The 18,056-nt window shown below is 40.1% G+C and overlaps 1 protein-coding gene across 2 annotated transcripts in view; it reads left to right on the forward strand.

Annotated features, from left to right (window-relative positions):
* Positions 1-18,056, forward strand: part of LOC124069956 (RNA-binding Raly-like protein) — a 38,700-nt gene that overhangs the window by 2,959 nt on the left and 17,685 nt on the right. Inside the window, exons 2-4 of one of the 2 annotated variants that reach the window (XM_046409500.1) lie at positions 461-798; positions 1,160-1,249; positions 11,930-12,207. In XM_046409500.1, coding sequence (XP_046265456.1) covers positions 11,952-12,207 — 256 coding nt within the window. In that variant the 5' untranslated portion in view covers positions 461-798; positions 1,160-1,249; positions 11,930-11,951. The remainder of the gene's footprint in view (positions 1-460; positions 799-1,159; positions 1,250-11,929; positions 12,208-18,056) is intronic. The other variant, XM_046409501.1, reaches the window with a different exon arrangement.

An 18,056-nucleotide genomic window follows, 5' to 3' on the forward strand; every position in this document is an offset into this window, starting at 1 on the left:
GGCCACTAGTGCAAAACATTGCAAGCAAAGCTGAATGACAGCACAGCGGACAAACAGTATTTTGTAATCTAATTTGGTGGAAACCAAACAGAGATAGTTTCCACTTAAGTATCGAATTACAGTAATTAGAGATAATATTTGATTTTCTTTAAATTAAGGGAATCCAATATATGGTCTACATAATCTTGTGGTCCAGAACAAAAGTTTGTTTTATTTTTAATTCTCTCCCTATTGAGCCTTTGCTCTACATTTCTGACTGACCAGGCCAGCACACGTCCGGGATAATAAACTTTTTCATATCAAGGACACCCAGATTAAGCCATAATAAATCACAGATCCCCTCTGACATATTAATGAAGTTATTAAAGAAAATGTCTGAATTCAGACAGGTGTGAGATTGTCTATATATGTACATTTAGTGACTGCCTGAAAAGAGCATAACCCACATGTTCTTCCATAGGGACCCTCCTCTGACACCGTGGGAGACACCGGGTAGGAGTCTGACTGGACCCTGATTGTGAGAGACTCGTATAGGACTGAGAAGAAGAGAAGTCAATGACATTAGCGGAAAAGCTCCCATCTATCGCAGCCTTGGATGCCTTCGCGTGTCGCTACAAGAGAAAAGCTCGGACTGATTCAAAAACTCTGGCCAATCCCGAGTCACATGACTCAACCACCGGCAGCGATCGAGAGCGCAAAAGGGACGTAGAGCCTCGGTATATACAAGCCTGCACAGCACCAGTACACCACCGCCATACGCCCAATTTCTTTTTAATTGAAACCTTTTACTCCCGCTCGGTGAGTACATTTTCCACTGCCATTTTCTTAAGCATATTTTTATCCTCTTTTTCTTCCTTTCTTGTCTTGGTGTTTCGACATGGGAAACATGTTTTCTCGTTTTCTGCATGCAGTGATTTAAATCTTGGATGCTGAGTGTTGTTGCTCCGGCGACATCTACTGAGAAATATCCCTACGTGCTTGCGGACGCTCTTGATATTTTTTCCCCTCCTCTCTCTCTTCCTCTTCTCTTCCCGAAGCGGCTTCTTTCCGAGCTCACTTGTTATAATCCCCACCTTTTCCCCTTATTTTCAGCCTTTTTCCCGCTCCTTTATCATGGCTTGTTTTGATGTGGTTTTGGTGCTTTTCTCTGATCTTGCAGTGTTTCTCTGGTGTTGGAGACTGTACGTCTCCGGGGGCGCAAAAACAACAGTTTTGATTTTCATCTTTGAGGATTTTGCTTTTCTAATAGGTGAGGAATTTAACTTTGCTGGAGTTTGTTTTGGCATTTTCTTTGTACTTCTTTATGCAGCCTTAACGAGCAAATGGGAACTTTTTGTTTTTCAGATGTCTCGGACAGAGCTGGATTTGTACTTAATTGTCGATAATGGTTTTTTAATGTAGTAGATCTGTCTTCAGAACTCAGCAGAAACACATATCAAACAGCACGTCACATTTAAAGACATTTCCCGTCTTAAACCCATTTTGCCGTTACTTTGGAGAAAGAGAAAAGTGCTAAAGAGAATGCAGGGATTGTGCAAAGTTGTCTTTAAGTGACAACAATTTGGAAAATTGCAAACAAGTCTAATGAATGCAAATCACTGCTGAGCACAAAGCAAAACAGGAGCAACAACAGATTCCTGCCAATTGAACCAGACACAGCTGTGCTCCTCCGCCGCCCTGTTTCGCTTGCCACACACACACACAAACCTTGTTTCGTTTGGGAGTGATAGCTGGCGGACACAGTCAGACATCACACACACACAGAAGCTCGGAAACTTAAACTGGGCTGGCTGAATGAATAGGTGGAGGTGGAGGTGGTGGTGGACTTGGAAGAGGTCTTTAAGGCCAAGACAAAATTTTGCAGCAGATCATTATGCAAATAAGGCTGATAGATTTGATTAATAGTTTGACCTTGACACGCAGCCAGAACTCACCCACAAAGCTGCAGGCAACAAATTAAAAAAACACAATTAACAATTAAATGACAAAAAAAAAAAAGGTGGCATTACCCTTTTAAGTGACCGCTGCTCTTTAAAATCCTTGACCAAAGTTTGTTTGCTCTGCTAAAAGAAATGCTTTTTCAAAAACTGCCCAGGACAAAACCTCCTTTCAATCATCCTCAAAAGATACGAGTGAAAGCATCTGACAGCCATTCCAGCCTTCAGACTTTGCAGGTCAGCGAACAGGTGGGGGAAGCCGAGCATGAAATGTGCTGCTACGCAAACAATACTTATCTCTTACTAGGGATGGAGTGGGAGGCTGAGTCTGGAATAGCTGGCCTGTATATGCATGCACTGAATCACTATGAGCCCAGAGAGGAGGAAGGACGGAAGGAATAAAGTTTAGCCAGGCATTTCTGGACCGGTTAGTAATCTGTCTCTGTTCAGTCGAGGCCTGTCTTTACGTTTCTGCACCTGTGGGCCGGGATGATCGTTGACCCTTAGCAGGTGTATGATGTGGGCTGTCTCAAAAGCCACGCACCACAGAGTCCATCTTCTACGAGATATGGATGAAAAACATTTTAGAGCTGCTCCAGCTTTCAAACTATAGGTCAAAGAACAGATTAGGGGAGCTGCTTCTCTCTTTTTATAACCCTGCATGTGAAAGATAACTGGTGAGAAAAACAGATGAGTGAGTCAGATAAACCAAAAAGAAACTTGATGTTCGTGAGTGTTTGTGTTTTTCTGTGGCAAAAAAAAATTAAAAAAGCACCACAGCTCAAAAGCACACACATGTATGACATCCACCTCACACGGTGGAGTTCTGTGTTACATTATGCATGTGGCAATACCCACTGCTCCCTATTAGATCTCCTATTCTTGGATCTGTACGCCGTGTTCGACGCCTGCATTAGTCATATTCAGCACATTTTTCAATGCCGTCTTTTCAGCCACTGGAAAGCAGTATTTTGGATAAACAACAGCCACAGTATATGCGCATGCACCTGATCTTCAGTTCTGTTGTGAGATGTGCCATTAGCTTAGCAGCACCAGTATCTCAGCACCACGGCCAGCTCCTTTTATTCTCCATTCAAAGAGATAGCGGTTGATTTCAGCACCATGGACAGCTGCCAACACTTTATTACTCTGGCAGCTGGAGCGAGCTGATTCTTGCCTGGAAGTCTGGATGTGTCTTCTCACTAACCCCTGCCCTCTTCACAGCACCTGTCTTATTCGGAGCTATTTAAAGCTCTGCGCCCCCACATTCAAAAGGCTAAAGGAGAGGTTTGCACCCCAGATAAGAAACAAAATTAATGCACTTCCTCCAGAACGAGTTCCTGTATATTTTAAACTAGTTTAAAAGGATTCATTTAATCTTTTTCATAGCAAAGCCAGAGCGCATATTAAAGTATGAAGGTGGATCTATGAGTATACACCAGGTATTTATGTTGTTATTCAGCAAAATAATGGGGAAAAACTATGTACAGTAGCCAAATTTACCATAGACCTGTATGAACACCATCTCAAAAATTAAACATTCTGAGCTCAGTGGATGTGGTTGTTGTAGTACTAGAATATTGAATCGGACTGGAGGTTTATTTTGCTTAATGACAACAAATGAAGGCAGCTGCAAGAGAGTTCATGGAAAAATTGTGGAAAAACTCAGCTAAATTCAAATCAGGAAAACAAATCCACATATTTGTGTTAACACGCTAAATAAACACACAAATGGAATCACACATCAGTGTGTGGATGACCTTTAGTGTATTATGATTAGTGTCACTTGTAACACTTAGACGCCACCTGGCAAGATTGAGAACATGAAAACCAGTTAACAAGTGAGCAGGCCTGAGAGACCAAGACTAAGAATCAACAACTCAAGCATCATTATTGCTTGCCTGAGAAAAAACAAACAAACAAACATACATTGTTAACTAAATAACCTCCAGTTTAGAACACATTTTGAATGTGATTGGTGGTTTATGAAGGGTTACTGGAGCTCATCTGATAGGTCTGTGGGGGTACACCAGAGGAGGAAATTTGGAAAACACTTCCATAGTCCACAGACTCAGGAATTGTTGGTTTTGGTCTTTTGGTCATAGAATTTATTGAACATAAAGCATAAAATTTTGGCAGCCATATCCTTAAACTGAATCTTTTATATCCCAAATTGAATTGCATTATATTGTCAAGTGCTCCTGTTATGAAATGATGAAGAAATACAGAAACCAGGCAGCCAATGGCTGTAAACCGACACCTCTCTTCAAGTTTTTGTCTCTTCTTTTCTCTATCCCTCCTGTTCCTTTTTAAAGTGGATGTACATTTGCATTCAAATTAGCTTTATGTTTAGTAAAAAACAGTATTGATGTAGTATGTATTCACCCTATTGCCACAGAGTCTACAAAATCTGTTTCTTTTTCAGTATACCCTAAACTGAACACATTATCAGCTTGTAATGTTTAATGCCAGAGCCCACCTTTTCATTTAAATTGCAAATTGTTCCTGAAATGAAAGTATAAGCAGTTTTTCGGGTTGTTTTTAGCATTCACGGTAAGGAAAATTGATACGCAGCTGAAGCCCAGCTCAGCCTCGTGCATACATTTAATTAATTTCATCAAATCTGCGGATTGTGTGAATAATCCTCTCTCATGTGTGACCTCTTGCCTACTTTTACCGTTGACCTTTGACCCTCACATCATTACCTCACTCTGCAGCCTTCTGGTGCCATAAAGCAGAAATCAGCTAATTACTCGCAGCTCTAGTGACCCAGTTACTTTAGCCTAGCGGAGCGGATGCTATATTTGGCAGTCGCACAAGAGGAGAATTAAGGAAATGGAGAAATATGTCCGTGCCAAGAGATATGGGAAAGCATGGCATATGTTCATATGCCCTCGAGCGGAGCTGTGGACTCCCCTGCTACAACAGCAGGTGGAGTCTTTTTCCTCCCTCTTTAGTTTATATGTACATATTGATGCAGAAGTAATCCTTTGTGTTTTCCACAGTGGGAGAATGGAAGGTCTCCAAATAAAGTAGAGTAGCCTTTCAAGAATACTCGGAAGGCAGCAAAGCTGATATACTGTGACGCAACACAGAATTTCCGAAGCAAAATAGTTCCCTGTGGAATTAACGAAGCAGCATCTTGAGGGCTGTTTGCCATCAAAGTCACCTACTAAGTTGCTGTGTATCACTTTGTTAACTGTTTACAAAAGCTTGCAGGTATACGTTGACCTCAAAGATAAGGTTTTCTGATGTGTAATGAAAGCATGCACAAATGCCCTGATTACAGAGATAATCAACCCTGCTATTATTGTAAGATGCAAGATAATATGTCTTGCAGAGATATGGCTTCATCCCATCGCACCGTATAGGTCACACTGTGCTTTTATCTCCCTGCTGTCATCGCTGGTCTGTAGGCTATAGGTTGCTCAAATCAGATTATAGTACAACTCATTTTAGGTGCGTGATCGCCTGCCCTCAGCCGCCACGCTTCAGAGAGCCTCGATAAATTCACATGGGGTGTGGGTGGTGGTGGTGGGGAGATAAAGCTAATGGAAATTGGAATGTATTTTCTATACAGGAGCTCTGTATAACCGTATACCTGTGGGCTCCTACACTGTGAAGCACAGCCTTACAGTTGAAAAAGTCAAATTAAAGGTATGAAAATATATAAATGACAAAAGCCTGATAGAATGACAATATAAAAGGCTGGAGTCATAGTAATAATTTATAAGCTCGCAGTACATACCTACCGCATGATGTATGCCTGCATTTCCAATCTTTGATATTCTGGTCCGAGGTTCTAAGCTCCTTGAAGATGATTGGCATTGCAAATGTCTTTTTCCCCACCTTCTTTTTTGAAGTTCTCTCATTCCCTTTTTCCCTTTTATTCCCCTCTCTGCTTCTCTATCTCTCTCCTTTTGTTGCCATTTTTCACTCTCCTTCCTCAATTCAAACTCAAGACAGGTATTATGTGGAAGGTAATGGGGTGTAGAAAACAGAGGAAAATATACGAATATTGCTTGACAGTCAACCTTCCATGTTTAGACCCACAGCAAAACAGTTTCAAAGAAAATGCAGGGATGTGTGTTGTAGTGAGCAGGACAAGTTGCTCATAATATGAGGGCATTAACAGGCTATTCTCTGTCTTCTCTGCACCGTTAGCCAGTATTTACTGTACAAGTCCTGCAGGAGAGATTAGATTCCACTGGGCTCCTCTGGGCTGGGAGCAGAATATGGCCCAGTAAGGACCTCTATTCATTAAGCTCTTAATTGCTAATTGAGGTCTTTGAATGATTCAGCAATAGCTGCCGCTGCTGGGGTATTAGCTGAGTAATTTATGGCTGCGAGCAAGCAGGCAAAAGAATGAACAAGGGCGAGAAATGTTATTAAAAAGGACAGAGGTGCCCGCACAGCCTTGTTATTACACAACCACATCATGTTAACTGAAAAATCTACACAATCCTCTTTTCTAAGGCTGATTTTCATCATTTGTCTGAGATAACTTCATTTTGTTCTGTGATTAAATACCATTTGGCCACAACGTAGTTTGACTCTCCGTTCCTCATGCAATTTTTATTTGATATTTTTTGATTAAGTATATTATTTTTTTCTTTCTGGAAATTCTACATTTGTAATAATGATGTTTCTTTGTCTGCAGCTGACAATTTGGAAAAAGTGTAGAAGTCAGGTCAGCTATAATCATTATTCTTGCCATAAAAGCCCCCAGTGGCTTTGCCATTGAGTGATTTTAGGCACTATTTTCAGCATTTATATTATTCACAGAGGCATTTTGATAAAGCCTCACATTTTGTGCTGCATATGTTCTCATAAAGCAGCAGAAAGAGGGAAAATAACCCATACCTGCACTGCAGAGTAGTTCGTAAATTTAGACTGTATAAAAATGTAATTAGATTTCAGTCCACATTTATTCCCTTGTAATGCGTTTGGCTGTCATTCAAAAGAATGAGGCAAAAAGGAGAAAACTGGCTTATTATAGATCCATATTTTATTCTCTTATGGAGATGTATTTTCTTCCAGGGAGACAGTATAGGTTGAGACTCGGTTTGAGACGTGTCTGTCTCTTAAGTATGATAAGGCAGAAGGCGACGCGTCGATGAAGACGTCTACAAATTTAACCTATGTTGACAACAGTTGAGGTTGGATGCTTTGGGTTGTACGCTGACAACTCGCGAAAGATAAAATGCTGCAATGCAACACTGAAGCAGTGGAGAGTGAATATGGCCTGAATGCATCCTTCACATCCCATATGTGTTTGTCATATTGAATGACGAGTTTTCATCTTTTCTCCTTAGACAGCTAGGAGAGATCAGGGAGAGAGGAAGTGCTAAAATGATTACTTTCACCAGTTCCTCGCTTCTTTATCTCCAGAGAATTCAGACTCTGAAGCCCCTGACAGTCAGTGTGAAAGGACCAAAGAGGCTCCATGAAATACTTACACTTGGAACCTCTGCAACACGGGAGGATGCGGCAGAAAAAACATCACTGTCAAGCACTCACTTCTCTGTTCTAAGTCCTTAAGAGACAAACAAAACGTCTTTGCGTAGGGAAAAACATGCAAGGGATGATTTGGAATGCATTCACAGATTCACTGATGCATGAAGATGTTATTTAGCATTAATTTCTGGAGCATTAAGTGTGCTAAGATGGATCCACCCCTCCTCCTCCCTCCTTGCCTATCAGGCTGTTTTGAATTCAGCATGAGTGTGTTTTCTGGCCTGGGACGTTTCCACCAGCATTTGCCAGCAGTTATGCCACATGTTCCTCTTAAAAGGCTCTGAGGATCTTAGAGACTCATGAATATTGTAAAAGAATCGCGTTTGAAGTCTCTTTTTGAACGAGCTAGAGGAATAATGTAAAACACTTTTTTGTGCGTGTGATCATTTTAATTAAAAACATGTAATTGAGGGCAATTGACAAAATAATGTTTGAATATGTCTGGGGTGTTAATCCAAAGCGATGAGACTGAAAGCTTATGATTGCTCTGAGGCCACAGATTGCCTATAGCTGTATTTTCCTACCAGCTGCAGTCTGCGTGTATTTAAAGCATGAGTTGCCCGGTGACAATTCAGTGCTGTCAGCAGCTAAGAGAAATTTGACAGGTTCACAGACTTCGCAGAAGACTTCAAACCATTAGTCGAGCTAATGTCTTGTGTCCATAAGCAGGTTTGCATCAGCCTTGAAATTCACTCAAAAGGCAGCAAAACACTTTAAGCGCAGTTTACTGTTTCTCTCTGGTCCATCGCTGCTTTTGCTTGTTATGATTCTGTGCCCTCAGGCTTCGGCGAAGGTTGTTTAAATCAAGAAAGGCTTTTTTTTTTTCGCTTTAACACTGAAGGACCGGTATGCTTACGAGTCTGTTATTCATCAACATGTTATAAGTAAACTTTTGTTCTTTCTGATATTTTTTAATAGACTTTCTTGCCAAGAGTTAGATGAAAAGATTGATGTGTGCGTGTATTAAAGTATGAGCCTGCAGCCAGTAGACAGTTAGCTAAGCTACTGCAGCCAGTAGACAGCAGATAGTTAGCTTATTGTAGCACAAAGACTAGAAACAAGGAAACAACAATGAAAACCTGTCTATCTCCTCCTCTTAAGCTCACTAGCTGCCATGTTTAATCTTGTTTGTTTAAGCTGAACGAAAACTGAAGTGCACCCACCCGAGAAATAGTCCTAAGTGTAACTAACAGTCCTGCTTATTTATGTATGTATTTATTTTATGGAATAAATATAAAAATGACCAGTTGTGTTTTTTTATGGGGATATTTTATGTGCTGTAGCTACCTCTAACAAACAGTCCCAGGCTAACTTGATCTCAATGGAATCTCATTTCTCCACTTTAAACCCTTTGCAACTAAGAATGAATATACATTTAAAATAATCTATTACTTTTTTCTTTTGTTTACTTCTTCACAACTAGCTGTTTCAATCTTTTTGAACCAAGCCCTGCCCATTCAAACTACTATTTCATTGGCAAAGCCCAGTCATTACTCGTATTTAGCCCTACATCCTACCTCAGCGTAGGTTCAGATAACAGAATTCACATTTTCTTCTCTTAAGTTTGCTTCAAAATGTGCTCTTACATGCTAAATCAACCTTCTAATGGCCTCACCTCTGTGCATTCTACCTTTAAGGGACCATTCAAAGCACTTCATGTGCACTTAGCTGTTTGCGTTAGGTGCTGGAGCTGTGAGGCTGTTCAAAGGTAGAGACAGAGTGAATGGGATTTGATTGGATGGACTGGTGGGCTTTTTAGTCCTCCACTCTGGTGATAATTAAGTTAATCAACTCCGCAATCAACTCAATGAAAACTGCCACATTATGGGACTCAAAGCAGTGTTATAAATTATCTTCCATTCTGTAAGGTGCAAATGGAGATATATTTTTTTATTATTATTATTTAAGAACAGCGGAGGAGATCTGGAGTGGATTCAGTGTGGGTAGAGGCAAAGGTTGAAAGTGAGGTAGGATGGAGAAAATTGTGACGGAAAAGAGAGTACTGGCATATTTCTGTGTGTGTGTGTGAGGATGTGTGAGACATATTTTTAGAAAATACGTGTACATATTATTACATCTTTCCATCCTTTCCCTGTAATTAGACTTAAACGTTCACAGATTAAAATACATCACACGAGTAGAGTCTCCCGTTCACCTGATCTGCATGTCCTCAAACCAGAACTGTTGATTTGTCAGTTGAGCAATTTAATCGTTCCAATCATTTTACAAGCAAACAGACTCAAGACATTCTCGGGTTTCATCTCCTGCTTTTGTTTGTTTCATGTAGACTGAATGTTTTTGAGTTGGTTGACATATTTTTGGTTGGTGTAAAAGCTCTCTGAGCATGACTAAGCCATTGAGGTGAGTGCTCTGAGAATAAAACATTTAAAGATGTTATCTTGGACTCTGGAGAGTTATAACCATCACATTTTACTATTTTTTGTCAACAAATTACTTTTTTATTCTTTGATCAACAGTCCAGAAAACTAATATATGCAGTTTATATGCAAAAAACTCATAACTGAGATCCTGAAAGCAGAATATTTTAAAACAACAGTTGTATACTATATGCGACTGTTGTTTTAAAATATTTTATTAACTATTATGAACACAGATGAATACAAAATATTAACTTGGCAACCACTGAGACTCTGTCAGTCCCAACATGTTTACAGTTTTCTGCTCTTCCTGCCTCATAAGAGCTTATCCTGTCATAATAATGTGGGTACAGTTGGTGAAGTCTGGGTTGAAAAGCCTCATTGTGGAACAGTACACACACACACACACACACACTCTCACACACACACACACAAATCATCACTAACAGGGTATTCCAAGAAGCAGCATCCTGAGAGGTACCCCCTTCATCTGTGAGCGCTGACACTTCCTGATCCCCCCATCCCAGAGGACTGTGGCATTATGGGAACACAATGTGCAGGCTGCAGGGAGGCTGTAATTGATTTGAAGTGTTGGGCCAAATCCTTCTTTCTTTCTGGTGCACACAAAATCTGTGTTGTTAAGACAAATGATGGAAAAATACAGATACCTAAGTAAAAGTACCAAAACAACAACATAAAAGTACTCGATTACAAATAAAAATCCTGCATGCATAACCCGAAGTAAAAGTCAAAATATTTATTCTGCCTTCTGCCCTGTAGGGTACATTATTGTATGTGACATTATTTGATTGTAAATACTATTAAATCAACAGCTTTTACCGTTGTAGCTGGTTGTCATGGAGCTATTTCTTTTTTGTAAAATCTGCTTCACTTAGTTTTGCCAAAAGACTCCTGGGTTGGTGTCTAAAAGGTCACCAGATAAGCGTGAGGTGTTGCGAAATAATTAACTAACTGAGAGGAAAGACATAAAAAAACAAAAACATAGCAACATTTGCACCAATTTGTTTCTCTTTCTAATCTTTGCTTGTTTTTGAAATGCTTGTGGCTAAAACGCTGATGAAAATGAAATGATTTCTCATCAGCATTTTCTGGATAGGATCACAAGTTAACCTGTTGGGAACCACTGGTATAACAATCTGTTATGTTTTTTGTATGGTTATTCTGTGTTTTTAGGAGTAAAATCCTAATCTAAGTAAAATAAATGTAGCAGAAAAGAATTCCCTCTGAGATGTAGTAAAGTAGACATGTAAAGTTGTATAAACTTGAAATACTGTCACAAAACTGTGCTTAGGTACAGTACTTTTCTTCCTAGCACTTAATAACTGCAATATGTTGCACCAACATAAAGGCATTGTACAAGACAGGGGAAAGGAGGTGAAACACTAAGTGAAGAAACTTGTGACCTCAGCGTGATGTGTTTTTTTTTCAAACATGGCAACACCATTTTCATATATAGAAAGATTCACAAGCCTGAATCACAGCTGCCATGTCGCAGCTCCTCTCACCTCGTGCTGACAACAGTCTGTCTGAGCCGCCATCTTCCTCAGAGTGCAGGTGGAGCTGACTGGAAAGCCGCACCTGCAGAAGGCGTGTAACGACTCCGGAGCTGAAACGACAAGCCGGTTAATCAATTATTTCAGAAAACAAGTCATTTGGAGATGTCACAATGGACTCTCAGAGACTGGGATGGATGTTTGTGACTATTTTCTGATGTTTGATAGGCTGAACAATTCATTGGACCAAATGATTAATCAAAAAAAAAAAAAAAAAGCAGATTAATTGAAAAATGATAATTATCTTGCAGCTCTAAATGACTTACTGAAACTAGCTTTCAGTTTTCAGTGCTCTTATCATCAAATAAGAAAACATGACCCTATAGGCCTTTGCTGTTTGTACCAGTGTGGTTTACAATGCATTTATATATAAAAAAGTATAATTTTCTCTCTCAGTTATCTGCAACACATGCTTTCAGCCCTGTCTGCTGTTTACATCCCACTGGTGCTCAGTGTTTCTGTGTGTAACCTCCACACTCTTAACCTTCCTGGCTTTCTGAGTGCTGTGCGATGTGTCTCCCAGCAGGCAGTGCTGCAGGACTAGGATGACTGGGAAGACCCAGACCAGCAACGTGACCAACAAGAATGACCCGCGCTCCCTCAACTCCCGCGTCTTTATCGGCAACCTCAACACGGCCGTGGTAACCAAGGCCGACATCGAGGCCATCTTTGCCAAGTACGGCAAGATCGTGGGCTGCTCGGTGCACAAGGGCTACGCCTTCGTCCAGTACGCCAGTGAGAGGAACGCCAGGGCAGCCGTGGCCGGAGAGAACACCAGGGTCATCGCCGGACAGTCACTAGGTAATGTGCTTTGCATTCTGAATCTGGCACACATACCACAGTGAACATAAGAGGCACCAAACTGGAAACTACACTGTACTCAACGTATCAATTTTAATACTTTGTCCTGGTGGTAGTGTACTATCATTTGAAGTAAGAGTCATTACCTCAGATGGTAATGATCCAGCAGGACATAAAAGCTGCTCTGGGGTCTTCTCCGACATGAGTACGCCACTGTGCACTGGAATTTTATCATCATTTGCCATCAACATGCACGTACTGATCTGCTGCCTGTGAGCCTATCATTGCTGCAGTGGCACAGTTAAATCAAATTTATACATATTCTATACAGTTATGTATCAGTAATGATGTAGAAAAGTGCAAAGCTAGCAAGAGATGTAGCTTTACGCTCTTCTCAGCTCCGTGCGGACTTATCACTCGATCATATAGCAATCATTTTAAAATAAAGGATAACGCCTGCTGTCACCAGTGTCCCTTGTTTGTTACTCAGTAGCAATATTGCTTCACTATAATTCTTAAATAGGCACTCAGTGACTTTCTTGCAGTGTAATTTAATTATTTATTCCCTTGTTCTTCTTCCCTTGTATTCACCCCAGTATGGCTACCCAGTAATACTAATTAATTGCTCTGTTCTCTGCTCTTGCTGGTTATCTGAAGAGTTGACCATCAACTAGTGTAGAAGAGGAATGTTTCAAAGCTATCGCAAAGCAAAATACTGCATATAAAACGCATACAATGTACTGAAAAGGTAAAAGAAACAGGAAATGCAAATAAAATGCAATAAAAGCAAGTCCACAGTGTTTGGTCAGTCTGACCTTCAAGCAACTTATTTCAAGCTAAAAATGATCAACTCTTTTTCTTTTGTCTTGCTTTCTAGACAATTTTGTCTGAAGACCGCGAGCTGTAGTATTTATTATTTTAAGTTCTGTGAAATTTGATTAGTAACACCTTAAAAATAATTCTGAAATGAAGGCAGACAGACGGACAGACGGCAACAAAGAAGAAATACTCAGAGCTCAGTCCTCAGAGGCATTCAGTGGATCCCTGCAAATCCTCTTTATATTACTTATTGATTAGTTCAAAGCCCCTCCATGGAAAATAAAAGTCCTCCCCAAGTCCTGCTCTCTCATTAAATTTGTATAAGGGCGCTGCAGGGTCACATCTGTAATTTCACCCTGTGTTTTCCCGGTTTCATGCATTCCCGGTGTGTGATATTACATGTTGGAGTGGTAAAACTGTAGCTGGCCTGAGCTCAGTCAGGTTTTTCCTCCAAATAAAGCGGCTTGGATAATCTGACTAAATTGCTGTCTTGTTTAAAGCAATATGAGGATGAAGAGGAGCCAGATTTGCCTCAGCATGAGACTGGAAACACCCTGCTGAATAAAAATCAAAGGAAATTTTTCAGTTCCTCTGTTATAACACGTTTCACTTCTTAAAGCAACAACCTGTTATTTTATGTTCATTTTCTTTTCAAAGAAACAGTTGAGGACCTTTGTTTACAACTATTGGTCATATTTTATTCAATATTTACTTCGAAGTGTACAGTGTTATCATAGCTGATAACAATAATCGTTAAAACTAGAATAATGCGACCCAATTTGTTATAGTGTGGAACAAGCCTTTTAAGGAATAATTCAGCATCTGGGGAAATATGCAAGACTCAGATGACAAAATTTCTGTATGCTGAGGATGGAACTAGCACCAGGAGGCAATTAGCTTAGCTTAGCATAAAGACTGTAAGAAGGGGAAACAGCTACTGTACCATGGTCAAAAAATGTAGTTAAAAACATATGGCCAGCAGCAGCTAAAATTCTCTAATGAAACGTTGTATTTAGTTATGTGCTGAATACAACATTTATTTCTTGACAAAGAGCCAAGTCTCCAAGTAGTCTTTTGTTTGCGAGGTACCAAGAAATAAAAACACAATTTGTCACTTTTACATTTCTGTTTGTGTCTCAAATAATAAGCTAAGCTAAGCTAACTATATTCAAACATGGTATCAAGCTTCCCATCCTATACTTATTAAGAAGGTTCTTCCATGTCTCTAAGTGTCATAGGCCACATCACTGGCTCCCATATCTTATTTTGCACAAGTCATGCCGAATCATTTTTTGAGGAGGTGTCTTAAAGTCTCAATTTATAAATAATGGCCAGAAGTTTGGCTTATGAAAAAAACAGACCTGAACAATGTCAAGAAACCCCAGTGTCATGTGTTGCCCCAACACAGAAGCAGCCACACTGCTGCCAACACAAATTCAAACGTCCCGTCTGTTTTGTCCTGTGTGCATCGTTGCATCCGCCACAAGAGGCTCCTCTCATTGTCAGGCGCCCTGATAGACTATCACAGTTATATTATCTCGGACACACAACAGCCACATGGTTTCCAAGTGCGAGGGAACATGTCTCATGTGAACGTGTCTCCTGAACAAAGGTAATGAGACCTAAAATCACAAAGAAAATGGATTTATACAGCAGCCAAAGTGAAGCATTTCTTTGCATTTTGCGACATACACACACACACACACACACACACTCATATATACACACGCACACACATATACACACACAATAGATTCAGTATAATAGCAATGGACCATAAGCGTCAGACTGTATTCCATAGGTGCCCAGAGTGATGTCTGCCTCTTCTATGGAAATCATCTTTTCTTCCTTTATTCTGCTGCCCCTGTGATATTTAACCCCCATGGCTTATCTTTAAAACATGAACTTTATATTTGATTAGACTCTGCAACTATATTGCCAGAGGTGGGTGCAGCCTGCACGGTATATGAATTCTTGATGTTTTCTTGAACACATTCCTCTTTTATTAAATTTCGCACAGTGACTAGAAACATGAGGGACGGCCGTGTGAAGGTACGACATGTGACAGGAGGGTCAGAATCAAACCTGTGAAGTCCTGAGTACACAGCATGCAGCTCGGCCCGCTGAGTGGCCAGAACGTCCCACGCTTGGGTAGATTTAATAGCCGCCAGACAGCGAGGCTCCGGCAATTTAATTTCTTCGGACATGACTGGATTGCAGACACAACGACTTAAAGTAGTTCACACAAGTGAAAGTGATATTCAGTCACAGCAGCAGTTGGCCTCAAACAGCAGCTACTTAGAAGCTGATGAAGATGTCTGCCGGTGATGAAGAGTAGGGAGGAGAGGGTGTCATTGGTGATTCAGCGCAGTATTTCGACTTTCTGCTTCTGTGGGTAAAGTCTGGACATGGACGTACTGATATTTTAAGGTTTTTACTAATCAGAGCTTAGTGTGATCATATCTACTTTCCAATCACCTTTGGTTCAAAGTGTGTAAGAGAAGGAAGTGCATGGCTGCTGTCTGGTAGTCTTTGAGCGTCTCTCTGTGGCCAAAACACGTATTGCAGAACACCATGATAAGTCCAAGTTATTCTCAGGGCTTTATTCATGATTTATTCTGTAGTGCAGGTTACATAAAGCAGATCTGTTTCTTATTCAATTCTCAGAAATTTGGCGGTAAATAATGACTTTTTTTAAAAAACAAAAAAGGAAAGGTGTATATATTTCATATATTAGTGAAATGTGTCTGCGGGTCAGAACTTCAATCTAAAAATCTGGAAAAAAAAAAAAAGACACAACTCAAGCTTCAGCTTTATCTGTTTTTGTTAAAAAGGAGACCCAGGTGCTGGCTTTGTCACAGTATGTAAAATAAACAATAAGATTAAAACAATGAGAAGTTATAATATACGTAACGATATGGACTTAAAACCAATGTAGATAATAAGTATTATTCAAACATGGCTCCTGTCTTCCCAATTCAAATGTTCAGTATTAATTTGATTGTTATATATTAATCAATAAATAGAAATGAGGATTTTTCTACCAGGCAGATTTTTTTTTCCATGAACACTAGATGGCGCTGAGAGAACAGCAGTGAGGACGCTGTCACCAAAACTGGGACATCTTATTTTGTGCCTCAGCATGAATCATGCATGCTCAGTCGTCAAACTCAAGCAGGGACAGCCGGCATCCTGTGCAGCATATTCAGACACATTTTTCTGTTCATAAGTTGCATTGTTAGTGGTTGTCTTTGCAGTTTTCACAGTCGTGTTAAGCAGCTGGGAAACTGCTGACAGAAGGACTCTTTTGTATAAAGATATGACAATTACTATACTGCTGCCAGTCATGGTGGTGGAGAAAATGAAGTGGCAGAGTCACATGTGTTTCAAAGAGAGCCTGGAGTAACGCTGTTGCATCAAACCCCCCAGAGAAGAAGAATCTCAAAGAGAATAGTTTAGTTCGTTTTCAGTCCTCACATCAAATAATCGGAGATGTCTTTTCAATATTAGTCAAAGATGTCAAAATGAGACAATAGTCAAGGACACTGATGTTTGGTTACAATGAATCTGTCACACTCGCCTCTATCTTTCATTAAACTTTTAGTTTCTTGTTGTTTCTTACTGGGAACAAAGGAGCTGGCCAACTATTAAGATGTCAGGCTGTGCGTGAGACAGCTGCAAACCCCATGTCAGTGTAATTAGATATTACAATTATGAGGCATCATCTACAACAGAGCCCAAATGCTACAACAGCTGGGGAATCAGCAGGCGGCTGCTCTGCTTTTTCACTCGAGTCCAAAGCCCATCCACTTTGGATAGAAAAAAAACCCAAAAAAAAACGCAAAGATGAATGGGAGATTGTGGCAATACGAGGCTGTGTGTGTGTGTGTGTGTGTGTGTTTACCAGAGAGGGAAAGACTCATCAAGCAAGAAATGCTTTAGAATGGGACATTTTTGTCCCTGATTTTCTAATTATTTACACAGAATTAAACTTTTTCTATGATATTGAGCATTTCTCATATTAATTAATTATCAGCGAGTACTTCACACTGTACACAGGAAAAGGACTGTATGTGTTATACATTACTAGATACACGTTCAACTATACGCAATTGTTTACAGTTCTTGTTTTGATTCAGTTGACTGACAACTTTGCGTTCAATCCTCTCATGGTGTTGTTATTGGTGAAAAGCTCAGATAAACCCGCTTTAGACCATCTGCCCAGCACAAGTTGGTGAACATTGTGGAACATTTGGCTGCTAAAGAGCCTAATATTTCCCTCCGGAGTTGATATCCAAAAACAGAGCTAAGAGGGGAGTCAATATTGGACTTAATCATGTGGAATACGACAGGAACGTGTTAACATGCTAATGTTGGTATCTCCTTGCTGTATGTTTAAACAGATCAAACTTGCAATGTAGGACTTTTTCATCCGCTGCATTCAAGTCCCTTGCCACGAGCTCACACTTTGCTGATTAAGCCACCAGAGAAATCACTGACAGAGAAATCTCTCTGTATTTTGCAGCGCACATTGTATAGTTTTTAAATCTGGAGTCAGTGGTGGCTTTACCAAGTTGGTGCGCCGGTAGCAACACATTTTACAGCAACCAGCAAAAAATGGTTTTCCAGAGCCAAAGGGGGGAGAGCAACCATATTGACAGATTTGGCTAAAGCAAGTAGGAGTTATAGGCACTTTCACAGTGTGTAATTACTATAACTTCCAAAGGGGGAGACAAACTGTGGTTTAACTGTTTACCCTTTACCTACTGACAATATCATCTTTATGAGGTAGCAATATTTTAGTGTTGCATTTTCAGCATTTCGAAAAGCAGCATCCAAAAATATTAGTGGATGATTTTCACCAAGAACTATATTTAATGTTATGTGGCAAGAGTATTAACATAAAATGGTAAGAACAATAACATGTAGATGTACTGTGCAGTATTATGTAGTGTATTAAAGAAACAACACAACTTTAAGCATTTTCAAAGCAGGCCTGTAGCTGCCTCACCTCTGTAGTTGTTAGCAAC

Source organism: Scatophagus argus, chromosome 13 (assembly GCF_020382885.2).
Source record: "Scatophagus argus isolate fScaArg1 chromosome 13, fScaArg1.pri, whole genome shotgun sequence".
NCBI lineage: Eukaryota > Metazoa > Chordata > Actinopteri > Scatophagidae > Scatophagus > Scatophagus argus.